General features: G+C 45.5%; 1 protein-coding gene across 1 annotated transcript in view; it reads right to left on the reverse strand.

Annotated features, from left to right (window-relative positions):
• The window catches only part of ERICH3 (glutamate rich 3), a 77,544-nt gene that overhangs the window by 25,811 nt on the left and 31,814 nt on the right, over window positions 1-19,919 (reverse strand). Inside the window, exons 3-10 of the mRNA XM_075832843.1 lie at window positions 18,592-18,717; window positions 14,161-14,232; window positions 13,206-13,331; window positions 8,780-8,941; window positions 6,540-6,743; window positions 4,082-4,262; window positions 3,060-3,246; window positions 1,683-2,026 (exon numbers count right to left, since the gene is read on the reverse strand). Coding sequence (XP_075688958.1) covers window positions 1,683-2,026; window positions 3,060-3,246; window positions 4,082-4,262; window positions 6,540-6,743; window positions 8,780-8,941; window positions 13,206-13,331; window positions 14,161-14,232; window positions 18,592-18,717 — 1,402 coding nt within the window. The remainder of the gene's footprint in view (window positions 1-1,682; window positions 2,027-3,059; window positions 3,247-4,081; window positions 4,263-6,539; window positions 6,744-8,779; window positions 8,942-13,205; window positions 13,332-14,160; window positions 14,233-18,591; window positions 18,718-19,919) is intronic.

Below are 19,919 nucleotides of genomic sequence, written 5' to 3' on the forward strand. Positions count from 1 at the left end.
TGTGTACATACATTACATCACTTATCCTGTACTGATTCTGAGTTATATCCAGTATTATACTCCAGAGCTGCATTCACAGTTCTGCTGGTGGAGTCACTGTGTACATACATCACTTATCCTGTACTGATTCTGAGTTATATCCAGTATTATACTCCAGAGCTGCATTCACAGTTCTGCTGGTGGAATCACTGTGTACATAGATTACAATACTTATCCTGTACTGATCCTGAGTTACATCCTGTATTATACTCCAGAGCTGCACTCACTATTCTGCTGGTAGAGTCACTGTGTACATACATTATTATACTCCAGAGCTGTATTCACAGTTCTGCTGGTTGTCAATAAAAACAGTCAACAAGGACAGTTTGTTTTTCCTATAGTAGATGACTGCAGTGCCTGGTGGGAAGACAACACTTCCCAAAATGCAAATACACAGACTATAAGGCATCAAGAAATGTTGGGAGATTTCAGCTCTGAAGCCTGCAAAATTGTGTATTCAGCTTTAGACTCTAATGCATGCTATAACTCAAGATCAGGACAAGATAACTGATGTAATGTATATACAAAGCCACTTATTTCTTTATGTCGATTCATGTAGATTCTACATCTAAGGCTTCGTTCACATCTGCGTTTGGACTCCGTTAATGGGTTCCGTCGGAGCTTTCCGTCAGGGACGGAATCCAAACGAACACAAACGGAAACCATAGGTTTCTATTTGATGGATCCGGTGCAAATGGTTTCCGTTTGTCACCGTCGCTGTAAAGGATCTGCCAGACACATCTTCTGTGTCGACGCCCGTGGGTAATCAGTCTGCACCTGCTCCTAAGTCTGAGAGAGTGACACGATCTTCTACCAGTCAGGCTGGGAGGCTGAGGAGTGGGAGAGCCTATCACAGCCTGGCCAGACGGAGCTAGTTCCCGCCCACTGTCTATTTATACCTGCATTTCCTGCTCCTCCTTTGCCTGTGATTCTTTCCTGTTTCCTGGCTCTGCTGCTCCTGCTAGGATTATTGACCTTGCTTCATTTTTGACCCTGGCTTTACTGACTACGCTCCTGCTCTGCGATTTGTACCTCGTGCACTCCTGGTTTGACTCGGCTCGTTCACTACTCTTGTTGCTCACTGTGTTGCTGTGGGCAACTGCCCCATTTCCCTTAGCTTCTGTGTACCCTTGTCTGTTTGTCTGTCGTGCACTTATTGAGCGTAGGGACCGTCGCCCAGTTGTACGCCGTCGCCTAGGACGGGCCGCTGCAAGTAGGCAGGGACTGATTGGCGTGTAGATTAGGGCTCACCTGTCTGTCTCCCTACCCCGACATTACAGTTGCTTAAGGGTTCCGTCGTTTTGACCTAATCAATACCATAGTCGACTGCGTTATTCATTCTGTCAAAACGACGGAACCCTTAAACAACGGTGAAAAGGGAAACCATTTGCACTAGGTCTGTCACCGTCAAAATCAATGGTGATGAAAATGGAAACCTAGGTTTCCGTTTGTTTCAGTTCGGATTCCGTTCATGGGTTCCCCTGACGGAAAGCTCCAACGGAACCCATGAACGGAGTCCCAACACAGATGTGAACGAAGCCTTAATTGTTAAATCGTGTTCAAAGGTGGACATACCCTTTTAGCAATTAAGAATGGATTTACTTAATGTTGTTGCACAACATTTCATCCCCTGCACAATTTACCATCCTTGGCTTCGTCATCAGCTTCATATTCATCAGTCTTGCAGTCCTTATTTTCCCCTTTGTCTTCTTCCGCTCCTTCCTCCTCATAGTCCATAGCAGATTTATCCTCAGTCTTCTCACCATCATCTTCACTATCATCATCACACACTGAGCTTGTCTTTCCGACTTTACCATCAACTTCATCGTAGAATCTTTTCTCATTGAGCTCTTCTTCCATATTTGCTTTGTCGTTCGGGTCCTCATCAACCTCCTCTTCTTCCTCACTGTCCTTACTCTGCTTTTCCTTAGTCCTACTCTTTGGCGGAGGAGATGGCTTCTTATCCAGACCCATTGAAATGATGCACCTGGGATGGCAAACCAGAATGATAACATTAGAAACCTTCCAGACTCCCAGCAGACCAGGCAAGTGTCCAACAGCTATCTGACATCCGTGGTCCGTCATACATGGATCCTCCAAAAAAAATCTTCATCCCCTGGTGATCTCTGCTAAAATAAATCAACGAGGGGAACGGACATGACATACGAGCAGCCACTGGTTGGCTGTAACATGTGGAGGCGTTTAGAGTGTTTTTTAATTTATAAAATAATTGGCAGGGGGCACCGGGGACAGTTTTTATGGGGAGGGGGGTCTATGGTAGTCTCTGTTATAAGGCATTCTGACTAAGTGTTATGGGATCACTGTGGATGTTATTGTTATGGAGGCAGTGTGACTGTTCTAGTTATGGGGAAAATGTAGCTGTCACCGTTATGGGAGCAATTTGCCTGTCATCATTATGAGGCACTGTGGCTGTTATTGATATGGGGCTCCATACACTATAGGTGTAACGAGGTACTGTGGCTGTCACTGTTGTGAGGGCAATCTTGCTGGCATTATGAACCGGATGTGGTTGTTATGAGGGCACAGGGTTGTAGTTGTTTTATTATAATGAAAGCTCCATGGCTGTTGTCATGCCATCGTGACTATTATTATTACAGGCATACTGTGGCATTATGGGCCCACTGCAGCCGTCATTACGGGGCCACTCTGGCATTTGTTATAGGTGTGTTATGGTAAATCCTGTTATGGGGCAATGTTGTAACCATTCATCATTTTTCTTTAGAGATTATTATTATTTCTAAATAGGAAACTGACTAGTCATGAATGGCTTTAATAAACTTTAGATAGTTAAAGCAAAGCGGTCTTGGCACCCTGAACCCCATAGCACCCCGGCCTTTTCTTTTTGGAAATCACTGAAGGTCCCAGCTCGAGGAAATTCCCCTTTAAAAAACCTGTGAGTAAAGTTTGGTAATTGTGAAGCTTGTTCTCTTGTAGTATTTTCTGGCTGGGTCACGTCGTTGTATGTGCGGAGGACGGATATCAGGAACTCTGTATAATACCTGTAACAAGGAGAAGCTCCCTCAATATTCATGAATCCAAAATATCCATTTTTGCCCCCAAGCCGTGCTCCCTTGCGATGTTTATATTCACAGCAAGAGCTGAGCCGGTCCACCTGGAGCCCATTAATGTAAAAAGTCAGGCTGAACGGAAAACCGCGGTGACGTCTGGAGACCAAACTGAAGCACTCTGCAAAAAACCAGCACAGAATCAGTAACGGCAGATCTACCGGAGGCAATTATACAATATTCCATTTCCCACCTTACCCATTACCACACACTGCCAAGTGCTCATTATGCTGAATTCACACGGGGCGGATATGCTGCGTAAAAGCATGCAACGTATCCGCCCTGTGCGCCGCAGAGAATGTCCGCTGCGAAAAAACTGCTGCACTTAGCCGGCCTGCTAGCAGCTCGGCCTCCTGGGATGACGTTTCAGACCGCTGCAGCCTGGGATTGGCCGTGTAAAAGGACCCTAAGGCCGGGTTCCCACAGGTCGGATATGCAGAGTAAAAATCACACGGGGTACAAGACCTGAAACCCGCAGTACATTTCGTCCGAAAAATCGCACCACATTGTGGTGCGGTATTTCACACGGAATTTCCGCAGTGGAATAAACCATTCATACTAACCCCCTCCCTTTTCTCTGCACGTAGTCCCGCCTCCTGGGATGACGTTGCAGGCCATATGACACTGCAGTTATGTGATTGGCTGCAGCGGTCACATGGGATGAAATGTCATCCCAGGAGGCCGGACTACACGAAGAGGGAGGGCGTTCTGGGTAAGTATGTTTTTTTTTCTGTAGTTGCGATTTTTGCGGCGTAATCGCTGTGAATAAAAGTCGCACCGCTTGGCTTTCTGTTGCAGGTTTTGCATCCCCATTGAATTTAATGAGGAAAACCCGCAGCAGAAAAATCCGCCAACATTGAAGGCAAAACATGACAGGTAAGCATCTCTGTATATATATATATTTCATGTGTGAAACCACAACGGCACCTGTGTTTGATGCGTACACTTTTCCTCACCTTCTTCCAGGAGTTTTCCTTTAAAAACACAAAGGTTTTCCCCCCCACAGTGTTGCTGGAAGACTTTAATTTCATCTCTGTAGTCGTCATCCTCGTGTGACAGATGTACGTTTTTTCCCAGGTACACCATGGAAATCTTCACGTTACTCTGCAAGGACGTTTTATGAAACTTTCCAGTGTCCTGGAGAGAACGGGAGATAAATCAGTTTGTTCCACCAGTAAATCACCACATTAGTGGGCGCCGCCGTATAATATCCGTGCCACATACCAGGTACAGCGTCGTCTCAGATCACCGGCTCCAGGGAACTTTAATAATCGTGTTCAGCTCCTGTCATACGCTTCTCGTGATTTATTTATTTTTATTGGCAGTTTGTTTTCTGGAGATGCGCACTCCAAAAATTAACTGTGCCGCCGCATATAGGCTGCATGCACACGGCGCATTATTTGGTGCAGAAAATTTGCATCAAAACCGCAGGTAAAATCCGCACCTCAGGGTCTGTTCCCACACACAGGAAACACTGCAACAGAAAATCTACAGCAGAATCTCTAGAAAAACGTTGGTAAATCTGTCACAGGAATCCGCACCAAAAGTGCATTTTTCCTGCTCATATTGCTGCGGAAAAGCTGCGTTTTTTCATATGCGGTATTACCTGCGGAGTTAGTGTTAAACATTGGTTATAGCAAAGTATATGGGCACCTGCGGATTTCCAACGGTTTTTACTGCGTTTCCACTGCGTAAACGGTGTAAAAAACGCTACAACATAAATCTGTTGCAGAATTTTTGCTTCCCATTGAAGTTTATGGGCCAAACACGCAGCATCTCCGCACAGGATACGCAGCATCTCCGCACAGAACACGCAGCATCTCCGCACAGAACACGCAGCATCTCCGCACAGAACACGCAGCATCTCCGCACAGAACACGCAGCATCTCCGCACAGGACACGCAGCATCTCCGCACAGAACACGCAGCATCTCCGCACAGAACACGCAGCATCTCCGCACAGAACACGCAGCATCTCCGCACAGAACACGCAGCATCTCCGCACAGAACGCGCAGCATCTCCGCACAGAACACGCAGCATCTCCGCACAGAACACGCAGCATCTCCGCACAGAACACGCAGCATCTCCGCACAGAACACGCAGCAACTCCGCACAGGACACGCAGCAACTCCGCACAGGACACGCAGCATCTCCGCACAGGACCCGCAGCATTTCCGCACAGGACACGCAGCATCTCCGCACAGGACACGCAGCATCTCCGCACAGAACACGCAGCATCTCCGCACAGAACACGCAGCATCTCCGCACAGAACACGCAGCATCTCCGCACAGAACAAGCAGCATCTCCGCACAGAACGCGCAGCATCTCCGCACAGGACACGCAGCAACTCCGCACAGGACACGCAGCATCTCCGCACAGGACCCGCAGCATTTCCGCACAGGACACGCAGCATCTCCGCACAGGATACGCAGCATCTCCGCACAGGATACGCAGCATCTCCGCACAGAACACGCAGCATCTCCGCACAGAACACGCAGCATCTCCGCACAGAACACGCAGCATCTCCGCACAGAACACGCAGCATCTCCGCACAGGACCAGCAGCATCTCCGCACAGAACAAGCAGCATCTCCGCACAGAACAAGCAGCATCTCCGCACAGAACCCGCAGCATCTCCGCACAGAACACGCAGCATCTCCGCACCGAACCCGCAGCATCTCCGCACAGAACCCGCAGCATCTCCGCACAGAACACGCAGCAACTCCGCACAGGACACGCAGCAACTCCGCACAGGACACGCAGCATCTCCGCACAGGACCCGCAGCATTTCCGCACAGGACACGCAGCATCTCCGCACAGGATACGCAGCATCTCCGCACAGAACACGCAGCAACTCCGCACAGGACACGCAGCAACTCCGCACAGGACACGCAGCATCTCCGCACAGGACCCGCAGCATTTCCGCACAGGACACGCAGCATCTCCGCACAGGATACGCAGCATCTCCGCACAGAACACGCAGCATCTCCGCACAGAACACGCAGCATCTCCGCACAGAACACGCAGCATCTCCGCACAGGACCCGCAGCATCTCCGCACAGAACACGCAGCAACTCCGCACAGGACACGCAGCAACTCCGCACAGGACACGCAGCAACTCCGCACAGGACACGCAGCATCTCCGCACAGGACACGCAGCATTTCCGCACAGGACACGCAGCATCTCCGCACAGGACCCGCAGCATTTCCGCACAGGACACGCAGCATCTCCGCACAGGATACGCAGCATCTCCGCACAGAACACGCAGCATCTTTTTGTAAATCTATCGGATAAAATTAGCAGGTCGGAAACGCAAGATAATTTGACATGTTGCAGATTTTAAAATACGCACCGCAGGTCAATTTACGTGCGGAAATAGTTCGGTGGATTTTGTGATTTCATTTTCTTCTTACCTTTACAGGTACGTCAAGCCCATTTGGGGCGGTGGTGGGACGGTATCGCCTCCCTCTGGAGGTCGTGGTCATTGTCTGTTTTGGATGCTTCTGGGGAGGTGGTGGAACGGGCATTACAAAATTATTAATGATAGGAAGTCGGTAAGGAGATATTCCCACAGAGTGGTCTGTCGTCTGCATGATTCTCAGAATCTCTTTCTCTGTCTGGAGACATGAAAACAACAGAACTGATGGATTTGTAACATGATTAATCTATTTATCTATCTCATATCTATCTAGCTATCTATCTATCTATCTATCTCATATCTATCTATCTATCTATCTATCTATCTATCTATCTATCTATCTATCTATCTATCTATCTATCTATCTATCTATCTCATATCTATCTATCTATCTATCTATCTCATATCTATCTATCTATCTATCTATCTATCTATCTATCTATCTCATATCTATCTATCTCATATCTATCTATCTCATATCTATCTATCTATCTATCTATCTATCTATCTATCTATCTATCTATCTATCTATCTATCTATCTATCTATCTATCTCATATCTATCTATCTCATATCTATCTATCTATCTATCTATCTATCTATCTATCTCATATCTATCTATCTATCTATCTATCTCATATCTATCTATCTATCTATCTATCTCATATCTATCTATCCATCTCTCATTATCTATCTCTCTCTCATATCTATCTATCTATCTATCTATCTATCTATCTATCTATCTATCTATCTATCTATCTCATATCTATCTCATATCTATCTCATATCTATCTCATATCTATCTCATATCTATCTCATATCTATCTATCTATCTATCTATCTATCTATCTATCTATCTATCTATCTATCTATCTATCTATCTATCCATCTCTCATTATCTATCTCTCTCTCTCTCATATCTATCTATCTATCTATCTATCTATCTATCTATCTATCTATCTATCTATCTATCTATCTATCTATCTATCTATCTATCTATCTATCTATCTATCTATCTCTCTATCTATCTATCTCATATCTATCTACATATCACACAGAGGCGTTATCTTGTAGATCCTGGGTCCCAATACAACATCTTTAAGAGGGCCCCCAATCTACCATGTGGCATTTAAAATACTAGTGTCATCTTATGTGACATAGAAGCCTTTGGGCCCCCTCAGGCACTAGGGCCTGGGTTTAACTTCTACCTCTGTACCCCTTAGGGTATGTTCACACACTGAGTCAAAAACGTCTGCACAGAACACAAAGTTTTTGGAGCTTTTTTTCAATAGGTTCTATGAAAAACGGCTCCAAAAACGTCCCATAAGTGACCTGCACTTCTTTTTCGCGGCCTTTTTTTTACGCCTTTTATCTGTTTTGAAAAACGTCCGCGTAAAAAGACGGCCCATCGGAACAGAACGCCGTTTTTCCCATTGATTTCAATGGGCAGATGTTTGGAGGCGTTCTGCTTCCGTTACTTCGCCCGTTTTTCGGCCGAAAATAGGCCGTGTGAACATACTTTCAAAGATACACCCCTGCTATCACCTTTTTATTATCTGTCTGTCTATATCTCTCTCTTAGGCCAGATTCACACAAACAAGTGCAAACTGCAGTTTTTCACATCAGAGTTGCACCCGTGCGGGTCCCATTTTCACGGATCCCCATACACTTGAGTCTATCGAGAGATCCGTGAAAATGGAAGAAAAAAGGACATGTTCTATTTTTTAACGGATTCTTCACACTCTCTGTTGAAACATCGGCCGTGTAAACGGCCCCATTGAAATACATGCGTCCGTGTGACGGTCGTTGTTCTAACAGCCATCACACGGATGTATTCTACGTTCATGTGAATAAGCCCTCACTGTCTCATATGTACCTATCTGTGTAGTCCTCTAGATACAGATGTAGCAGAGCTGGTTTTGTCATTTTACTTGCTTCTCTATAAGTTATATATAACATAATGCACCAGCTGCTACTCACCATGACATCACCATGACTTGTCTTATACCAGATGACCGACTCAGATCTGCTACATCTGTGTATTTATACGGTGTATGGATAATCTGATATAAACGTTTGTAATGTAGATTTTCTTACTGTAGTTATATGTATGATGCCCATCACTTAGAAAACAGAAGTTACAAGTATTGAAAGTTCCCTGACAGTACCACCTAGCAATCCTGGTGCCTTATAAGATATTACACCTCAATATATAGTATATACTTATTCATCTTACCGTGCTGGTAAATCGTTGTTCTTCCTCATCAGCTGAGTGTTTCTGTCGGGGAACCGTAGACATTTTTGGTACATTACCAGAAGAGGAGTATACCGGCAACGGCTGTAGACGAATTGGACGCTGCATATTACCGGGTGCAGTGTTTGGACGAAGGGATGAAGCCTCATAAATTGTGAATAAAAATATATATATATTTGCATATTTTTATATAAAAAAAAATTTAAATACATATTATTCATTACATGCATTTAACATGATGATTTTTATGTGCATAAATTGATTTTTGAATTTAGTGTATTTTCCATTATGACCACTAGGGGGCACAGGAGAACATGCCTTTTTCTAACTCGTTATAAAAATACTATAAAAAAATAAAATAAAAAAACAAAACATTTTAGTAAGCATAGTGTTAATTAACGTTATAGAAATGAGAAGTGGGGCGGATTGACCTCTGTAATATTGGTTTACGGTATCCAACAACAGAGTTATCTTATAAGAACATCATGACTGTTGATTAAGGAAATGAATATTTGTCACAACTCTTGTATAATAGTGTTTATCTCCTTCTGTGTGCTGGAAATAACCGTGGCATAGAAGTTGTGTAATCGTGTTGTAGCCCAATGGTCATTGATAAGGAAGACTGATTTATCAGAAGTTTGTTTATGGGGAGAAAGCAAATGTATCAGCAAACACGATTATATTGTGGAGACGTTACGGCGCATTGCATTTTTTTCTCCGCAGGAATGGAGTAAATATTTATTCGGGTATTGTCTATGTGGACAGGGCAAAGTCACAGGAATTAGTTGAAGTATCAAGGAGGAGGCCGTGACATGGAGATAGTTGCTGTTTGGCGAGGACTAACGACCCGGTTCAAAAGTCGTACGGAGGACAATCAAATTCTAAAGGCTCGACTACAGGGGCCAATGATTGGGCAACGAGTGTACATATAACGCTCGTTCCCGATAATTGCCCTGTGTAATAAGGGCAATGATCAGCGGCTGAACGAGCAAACACTCGTTCATTGGCTGATCTGCCCTTTTATGCGGAATTAAAGGGAACCTTTCACTAGCCCATACATGTGCAGCTGAGTGCACCATGTAATATCCACTGCTGCACAAACCTTGTGTCACTTTAAACTATGTTTCTAGCCTCCTCTGCTATTTAGATATCGGTGCCGTTATATTTGGCGCCCGATATGTAAACCTGTACTGCCAATGGGGCGTTTCTTTTCTTGGAAAGGGCAGGGGGGGCGTGATACTTAGCGCTCTGACACTGTCCAATCAGCTACGGACAGTGTCGGAGCGGCTTGTGCCGTGTGATCTATCTCGCGAGATCACAATGTCTTTCCTTCACTGTCTGGCAAGAGCTGGAGAGAGGAGGAGAGTGTGCTGGCGCAGCTCCGCCACCGCCGCCGCTAAGGAACAGAAGAAGACAAGAAGAATTCACATTCTTCTTCTGTTCCGTGGCGGACGAGCTGTGGGTGCGAGCTCTCTAGCTCTTATCGGACAGTGAGGGAAAGACTGTGTGATCTCGCGAGATAGATCACACGGCACAAGCCGCTCTGACACTGTCTGTAGCTGATTGGACAGTGTCAGAGCGCTAAGTATCACGCCCCTCTGCCCTTTCCAAGAAAGGAAATACCCCATTGACAGTACAGGGGGTAATTTACATATCGGGCGCCAAATTTAACGGCACCGATATCTAAAAAACAGAGGAGAAACATAGTTTAAAGTGAGACAAGGTTTGTGCAGCAGCGCCTATTACATGGTGCACTCATGTATGGGCGAGTGAAAGGTTCTCTTTATAAATCATCGTTGTCGGCAGCACAAATCCCTGTGTAATCGGGAGACGCGCCGCCAACATGATGAAAATGTATGGGAAGAACAATCGTAGTAACGAGTACTCATCCCCATCCTTATCAAATCATTGTTCCGTGTGATAGGAGCAAACAAGCGCCAATCAAGGTCTTGTTGATCGGCGCTCGTTTACACGGCCCTTGTTGGGACATGTAATAGTCCATAAGAGTCCCTCATGCACCAACAATGGATTCATTTACTAATTCCACCTAAAATGATCTTCTAACATATCATATGGCGACATCAGGACACAGCTGTACAATACGTTATAGGGCACCCATTGATGAACATGGGGCCTTATATCTCTGACTCCATATATATTCCATAATATAGTGGTGTTCTACTAGTAATGTAGAGGGAAACGTTGTCTGGTAAAAAAAAAAACATTTTCATATACGTATCCTCTTAGGGAGTTCTGAGTTAATAGAGGAAGGGGTCCTCCGTTCTGGATTCTCACTATTATCCAAAAGCAGAGAGAGGCCACAAAGAGCGTGGCTCTCTGGAGGACCTGGCAAGTCTGTGCATTAGGGCAGATTCACACGAGCGTTGCGTTTTTGCGCGCGCAAACAACGCGGCGTTTTGCGAGCGCAAAAACCATTTGACAGCTCCGTGTGTCATGCGTGTCTGATGCGCGGCTGCGTGATTTTCGCGCAGCCGGCATCATAGAGATGAGGCTTGTCGACGCCCGTCACTGTCCAAGGTGCTGAAAGAGCTAACTCTTTCAGCACCCTCGACAGTGAATGCCGAACACAACAGCGAAAAACCTGTAAAAAAAAAAGATAAAGTTCCTACTTACCGAGAACTTCCCGGCCGTTGCCTTGGTGACGCGTCCTTGGTGACGCGTCCTTGGTGACGCGCCTCTCTTGACATCGGGCCCCACCTCCCTGGATGACGCGGCAGTCCAAGTGACCGCTGCAGCCTGTGATTGGCTGCAGCCTGTGCTTGGCCTGTGATTGGCTGGAGCTGTCACTTGAACTGAAGTGTCATCCCGGGAGGTCGGACTGCAGGAAGGAGACAGGAGTAATCGGTAAGTTAGAACTTCGTTTTTTTTACAGGTTCATGTATTTTGGGATCGCAAGTCACTGTCCATGGTGCTGAAACAGTTTAACTCTTTCAGCACCATGCACAGTGAATGTCTTCCGACGTCGCGGACCGGAATTTTTTTTGCCGGGTTCGGCCAAAACGAGTTTGGCCGAACCCGGTGAAGTTAGCTTCGGTTGTCGGGGTTCGCTAATCGCAAAGACACTCCGTTTGGATGTTCGGAAACAGAAAAGCACGTGGTGCTTTTCTGTTTGCATTCATCCTTTTGACAGCTGTTGCGCAAACACGCAGTTCGCACGGAAGAGCTTCCGTGCGACCTGCCTGGTTTTCACGCACCCATTGACTTCAATGGGTGCGTGATGCGTGAAATACGCAGAGTTATTGAACCTGTCGCGTATTTTGCGCAGCGAACAAACGCTGCGCAAAATACACGGACTGTGTGTACTGCCCCATAGACTTCTATAGGGCATTGCGTGCCGCGCGAAAACCACGCGGTCTACACGCTGCCAAATCACGCTCGTGTGAATCCCCCCTAACATGGACTGACTATTGATTTCAATGGGAACAGTGCAATGCATTATTTCTCCTGTGGTGGCGCTGCAGTGAAATTAAACATTTACTGCTGAGTTAGCTTGAAGATTGCCGCTGATCACTGGAGGTCCCAATAGCGGGAACCCTGTGATCAGCGTATGGTCTGGGAACCCTTCTAAAAAAACGGGATTGTCCATCGTTGACAGCCCCTTAATTAAATATGTGCATAGGTTCTCTTGACTATGCAGCATAGGTTTGGTGTGGTGCTTAGCAAAAGGGGGAAGGGGGTGACAATACTGGAGCTCCTTGTCACCTACCAATCCTCTGACGGGCTGGAGGTGAGTATGGACGATGCTCTACCAACATTTCTTCAACCAGGATTTCTCGGTGAGGTCAGGAATATCCGGTAGGTATTGACATTTCTTAGGTGGGGGGGACTGTTTACATAGAGGCATAAGTGGCTGTCCTTTAAAGGTTATGTACACTTGAAAAAAAAAAAAACATTTTATAAAAACGTGTATCAGTGTGTTTAATGCAACTTTCTAATTACTTTGCGCTGAGACCTGAATCCGTCAGGTCAGCGGCACTGACAGGTCAGTGAAAGCGGGTCTTGTGTGTCTCTGACACCTGTAATCTATCACATGAACTTAGATGTGATCGGTTGTAGCTCGACACTGAACCCGTCAGTCCCACTGACCTGACGGATTCAGGTCTCAGCGCTAGATACAGCTGCTCTGTACACAGGATACAAAGCAGCTGTATCTCAAAAAGTAAAAATTATTTTTGATAAAAAGTAAATTAGAAAGATGCACCAAACTCACTGATAGACATTTATATTTTAAAAAAACAACAAAAAACAAACCTATTTCAAAGGTGTACATAACGTTTTTGCCCTCTCTACACCTGCCTCGGTTTCATGGATTTGGTAGTTGATAGGTTCCTTGGACTGTTATATCATTTGTTTTCCTATTTGTATTCCTATTAGCTTCTTTACTTACAGATTCTGAGGAATCGGAACGTTCATGATTCCCCAGACGCCTGTTGGTCCCATTTTTAGGTCCTGTGGGAGGACGAGGGGAGAAGGCTGGAAATGTTTCTTCTTCATCCCGCTTGGAATGATCCACCTGTAACATAAACTCAGCGTTAACCTATTAGTAACGTTAGAAACAAGAAGAACTTTTCAGAATTGACTGCAATATTTTAAGATGTTCGGTCACTAAAACGAGTCACTGGAAATTGCAACTTTTTGGTTATACATGTGGCATGAGTGCCCCCTAGTGGCTCTATGGGGGAATATATATATATGTTATAGAACCACTATACATAGACAGACAGGGCTTTGTCCAATTTGGAATAAACCATGATGATTAATCCTCCTTTATATGATCTGGTCTAAGAGAAAAATATTTTTTAGATGGAAACTGGAGCCACTTTAGTGCATAGGACTACTGATTTTCATCATTCGGCCATCAGGTGTCTTACGTGTATGGCCTGTATGTAACTTTCCTACAATTCTATGGCCTAAATAAAATGACTGTTTTCATATTATACTTCTTATTAAATATATGATTAAGAGTATGTACAGTATATACCATAGATGCAACCCAGATGGCTACTATGGGTCACAAGGCTGGGGCTACATGGTGACTTTTGATCGCCGGCGAGTCACTGCAAATCGTGGCATCACGTTGACCATTCTCATGGTATGCGAAACAAGGTCACAGCGGTCCGCGACCTCGTAGAGTGACTTTAAGACCATGGGCCCCATTTAGATCTTTGCTATAAGGTCAGCCCCCCCCCCCACACAATGTTCTCCAATGTATATTGAGTCAGGTATTTATATTCATACTATATATAACAGCGCCACTAGTGGTGGGGGGTGGTAGAGATCCTGTCTCTGAGTTACTTCGCCTCAGTATGTTATTCAGTGTAGATTATAAGATAGAAGTTTACCTTAAGTCTTTGCACTCGTTCTTTCCTGGCAAATGTTTCTAGTTTTCTTTTAATGTCAATTTGGTGACGTCGCTGGCAAGATAAAAATACATAAAATAATGTCCTTAGTATCAGGCGTACTATAAGGCCCAGCAACTACGGGGCCGATCTCCACCCAGAGGCGCAGTTACTGATAACTGTGGGAGTCGGAAAATGAATGCAGAACACTGGGCGACCAACCAAGGAAAGAAGGAACATGGGATAGAGCGGAGACCAAAGCAATCATAAAGCAGCGTTCAATCCCTACTTGTTAGAAGAGTCCCAAGACAACAAGCTGATCACAAAGTGTCCCCCTGCAGGGACCCCCCCGGCGATCAGCTGGAATTTGTGGGAGATCCTGGCAGTAAGTGTTCAATTTCCCTGCAGCGCCACCACAGGGCAAATTAAGCATTACACAGTGTCCATTCATATCAATGTGTTGTCTATAATATAGGACTGGTCCTCCAGAGACGTCGGATCCTGATCAGAGGACACCCCCTCTATGAACTCAGAACTCCCTAATTGGATATATGAAAATGGGATTTCTAAACTGGACAATCCCTTTAAGTGTCTGACGATTCCTCCAAGAAAAATCTAATATAAGAAAGCAAGAGATTTTGCTTTTACAGCATGAATGTGGAAGGTTTATGGGTTCCCAGGAGAGAAAGTTTCATCAGGGGTTTTTCATGTTAAGGAGGTTCGTCTTCTTTACTCTTGTAAGGTATAACTCTGCCCTGTATGGCGGCGGTTGGATACCCTAAAACTGATGCTAAATAATGACACTGTTGTGCACGTTCTCCGAGGATAAAATGGTCTTAAAATGCCATTAAACAAGCACTAAACATATTTTTTTTTATCATATCCAATACAATTTATTGTTCCCTGTAGACAATCATTTCAGAGTGGGAGAGGCTAAGGGCTTATTCACACAATCGTGCGTCAAATCGGCCGTGAAAAACATCACTACCGATTTGCATCCGCGCGGTACCCGATTTCACAGATGACTTGAGTCTATTGAGCGATCTGTGAAAACGAGCAAAAATAGGACATGTCCTATTTTTTCATGGGCCGTTCAGACAGTCCGTTAAAGCAACGGCCGTGTGAATAGCCCGATAGAAGTACATTGATTTTAATGCGGCCGTAAAAAAAAAAAAACGGCCTTCACACGGCCAATTAGGCTGTTCATGTAAATAACCTCTTAGTGTTCTTCAATTGGATGACTGAGAGGAAGTCTAATCTCCATCGCAGAAAACCCCCAGAAACATTTATATACAAACATCGCTGGATGATATTAGCAGGTTGTCTAATATACTCCACTTTTATAAGCTGCCAACTTCAGATTGTGTGGCCCTTTAATTAAAGAGATCATATCCACTTTTTGAGAAAGTTGCTATCTTATATGATATATAACATTCTAAAACACCTCAAGCTGACTGAAATGATGAGTACGCGGCATGAAAATCTTTATGAAAAATTAGGTGCAGTACCACTTTTCACCACTGGTGGCAGCAATAGCGCTCCCATCTCCAATCGAACTGATTTGAAACTCAGATCCAACACTCATGTGTGAAATGCAATAACTTTATAATGTAGCACCACCCAGGCATGGCAGACCTATCGTTCTAATCAGCAAATAAAGCTCTACAACATTTCTTTATTTGGAATACAGTTGTTACATCTCCTTTAAGTTTCAAGTCACAAGTGAATTATAAGTATAGAGTTATCTTGAGATGAAAACGAGGTGTGGCAAAATCCTATAGAAGAAGTGGTGTGATGGATTACAGCAATGTATTATTAACTGCGGTCCAATATTAGGTGTTCGTGAGGACATTGAGATCCCGTTTAAAGGAAGAACAAACACTCAATGACGGGATGTGTCACCGATGCTTCTCTCTGAGCGTCCTGTGACAGTGGAGTAAAGTTACGCTTCATTCCTGTCTCACATCACAAGCTGCAAAGTCTTCTACCCGGGGAGTGAAACGCAGCAGCGTAATATCACCGGCTCTATGTGTTTTCTAAGGTAAATTATGTACAGTAAATATCGTGGCTACTGCTGGGAATTTAGTTCCTAAAATAGAACGTCCCTCAGTGATTAATAACAGGCATGAGTCAGATGGCTGATAAATGAGAGACAAATACGAGCTGCCTGCTACCTTGTATCCCTATAGTAGATAGCACTCGGCAGAGCCATAGAAATGAAAAGAACGGTGGCCAATCATCCGCAGTACCGCTCCATTCATATGGGGCGCAAAGGGATGGCCAGGTAAGCCCCGTTCTTGTGATCGGTGGGGGTTCCAGCGGTCAAACCCCCACCGATCAGCTATTTATCACCTATCCTGTGGTTTAGGTGATAAATATTGATTATGGGGAAAAACCCTTTAAGACTGGTGCACATGGGCAGATTTCTGCCCCTAACGAGTGCCGATCGACGATATTACAAGCCGATCAGTGCTCGAATGATCATTAATACCATCGTTTGGTCTCCATCGGTTTGTATCATTGTGGGCAGCACATCTCCTTTTTACCCGGAGAGATGTGAGGCCGACAGCGATGATTTTATCGGCTGCTTAAACGTTGTGATCTGCTCATTTGTCAGCTGATCGCTGCCTTGTTAACATGCACCAATTATCGGGAACGAGCGTTTGTAAGACCGTTCATTTGGCCAATTAGGGCAAAGCCCCACGTGGCGGAATTGCTCTGGAGAGCGTTAATCCGCAGCAGACCCGTTTCTCCATTGCCTTCCACTTCTTTTTAGTAGGCTTCGTTTAGACGATGCGGAAAATTCCGCTGCGGAGCATAGGCTGCGGTGCGGAATTTGGTGTCCGCAGCATACAATGGATGTTGCGGACGTGTGGCGGACTGGTTGCAGACTCATTGCGGAAGTTCTCCATTGACTTCAATGGAGATTCTAAATTCCGCAATGAAGTCCGCAGATGTTATGTAGATGTTATGTGTGCTGCGGAGCGTATTGGTTTTTTAACATGACAAATCTTCATTCTGGCTGGACCTCTGTATTTCTAGGTCTACAGCCAGACTGAGGAAGTCAATGGGGCTCCTGTAATTACGGGTGACTATGTGTGTGCACCCGTAATTACGGGAGCGTTGCTAGGCGACGTCAGTAAATAGTCACTGTCCAGGGTGCTGAAAGAGTTAAGCGATCGGCAGTAACGGTTTCAGCACCCTGGACAGTGACTACCGATCCCAATATACAGCAACCTGTAAAAAAAATAGAAGTTCATACTTACCGAGAACTCCCTGCTTCTTCCTCCAGTCCGGCCTCCCAGGATGACGTTTCAGTCTAAGTGACGGCTGCAGCCAATCACAGGCCAATCACAGGCTGCAGCCAATCACAGGCCAATCATAGGCTGCAGCCAATCACAGGCCAATCACAGGCTGCAGCGGTCACATGGACTGCCGCGTCATCCAGGGAGGTCGGGCTGGATGCCGTAAGAGGGACGCGTCACCAAGACAACGGCCGGTAAGTATGAAATTCTTTTACTTTCACCTTTTTACTTTTTACTTTTACTTGCCATACAGCCCCCTCTGTAGATAACGCCATACAGTCCACCCTGTAGATAACGCCACACAGTCCCCCCTGTAGATAACGCCACACAGTCCCCCCTGTAGATAACGCCACACAGTCCCCCCTGTAGCTAACGCCACACAGTCCCCCCTGTAGATAACGCCACACAGTCCCCCCTGTAGATAACGCCACACAGTCCCCCTCTGTAGATAACGCCATACAGTCCCCCTCTGTAGATAACGCCATACAGTCCCCCCTGTAGATAACGCCATACAGTCTACAGCGGGGGGGCGCTGTATGGCGTTATCTACAGGGGGGGCTGTAAAAAAGGCACTATCTACATGGGGGGGGGGGTTGTGTGACACCCAGGGGAGGGGGGGCCCCTGTCAAAAGTTTGCTATGGGGCCCAGTCTTTCCTAGTTACGCCCCTGATGAAACGTCATCCCAGGAGTCCAGCCTGGATGAAAACGCACAGAATTCTGGGTAAGTTTAAGATTTGTCTTTTTAGGAGCTGTGTTTTTTTGGCGGAATGGCAGCTTTTTCGCTGCAAAAAAACGCAACATTTGTTATTTGTTGCAGGTTTTACCTCCCTTTCGAACTCAATGGGGAAAACCCACAACAACAAAGCACCTCAGGTCAATTTCTGAGCATTTTTTCCGCTCATCATTTCCGCAGCGCATGGATGAGATTAGTTCAAATCTCGTCCACTTTGCTGCTACTGTGTTATGCTGCGGATTTTGCGCAACTAAATCCGTTGCGGAAAATCCGCAGTATTTACGCCTAGTGTGACCTTATTCTGATACAGAGGACCATGTAATGTATGTGGAGCACGGGGATCGATATAGTATTTGTATACAGTATATTTGTTAATAAACTGCTGCCGTTCTTACCTCCATGTCAAGGACCTTGTGAAATATGGCCTGGGCCAGACATTCCCTGATGTATTTCTGATGGTCTCTTCTCATGGCATTGATTCTGTATTCCTTTTCAGTCAGTATCCTCCCGCTTCTTGTGATCTAAAGAAATAACACAAAGTGAGGGGACAGTTCCAGAACTAATTCTCACTTTTAGGGACCACGTGACTGAGATCAGGGAACTCCACCAACAGAATATTGTGAAGGTCACCAATATATCAGCAGTGTTACGGAGCGGCTATCTAATCTTCCGGCCTCCTTTCCCATCCTGCATGATTACATCAGAAGTGGATGTTCTGAGGGCGCTCCTCCCTTACCCCTTCATATCCCTCTCAATCAGTAGGAGTCCCCTGCCACTAGGGCAAATTTTGCTATTGGGGATGTTGCAATACATAAACCAAGAGTGTCCATACTGTTCAGGAACGGCTGGAAACCCAGACCCTGGAAAGCAGGAAATTGTAGTTTTATGATGACGTCATTGAGGAGAAAGGTCCCAGCCGGGCACTACCTAGATATTTCCTGTTAAGCTTCGTTCCCATCTGCGTCAGGGCTCCGTTCATGGGTTCCGTCGCGGCTTTCCGTCAGGGGAGCCCATGAACGGAATCCAAACGGAAACCATAGGTTTCCGTTTGCATCACCATTGATTTTAACGGTGACGGATCCGATGGAAATGGTTTCCATTTGTCACCGTTGTGCAAGAGTTCCATCGTTTTGACTAAATCAATACCGTAGTCGACTGCGCTATTCATTCATTCCGTCAAAACGATGGAACCCTTAAACAACGGTGACAAACGGAAGCCATCGGAAGCTGCCGGATCCGTCACCATTGAAATCGACGTACAGATAAATCCACCTTACAGCAGCACCAGCGGAGGTTGAGGATGGGTGCACGCCTTAGGGATCCGGCCAAAGTTCCCTATTCAGTCCACAGGTATACAAGAATAGGCAGGACTCCAAATTAAAGTGAAAAATTGTTTTCTTTATTCATCCCGATGCAACGTTTCGGCTCTGATACTGGAGCCTTTCTCAATCATGATGCTTAAGAAAGGCTCCAGTATCAGAGTCCTGCCTATTCGTGTATACCTGTGGATTGAAATCAATGGTGATGCAAACCTATGGTTTCCGTTTGTTTCAGTTTGGAATCTGTTCATGGATTCCCCTGACGGAAAGCTCTGACGGAATCCATGAACAGAGCCCTGACGCAGATGTGAACGAAGCCTAAGGGCAGACGTGGCGGAATTTTTCCGCTGCAAATGTTGGTGCAGATTTGGGGCAATTACGCAACGAATCTGCACCAACATTTG

Source organism: Rhinoderma darwinii, chromosome 7 (genome assembly GCF_050947455.1).
Source record: "Rhinoderma darwinii isolate aRhiDar2 chromosome 7, aRhiDar2.hap1, whole genome shotgun sequence".
NCBI lineage: Eukaryota > Metazoa > Chordata > Amphibia > Anura > Rhinodermatidae > Rhinoderma > Rhinoderma darwinii.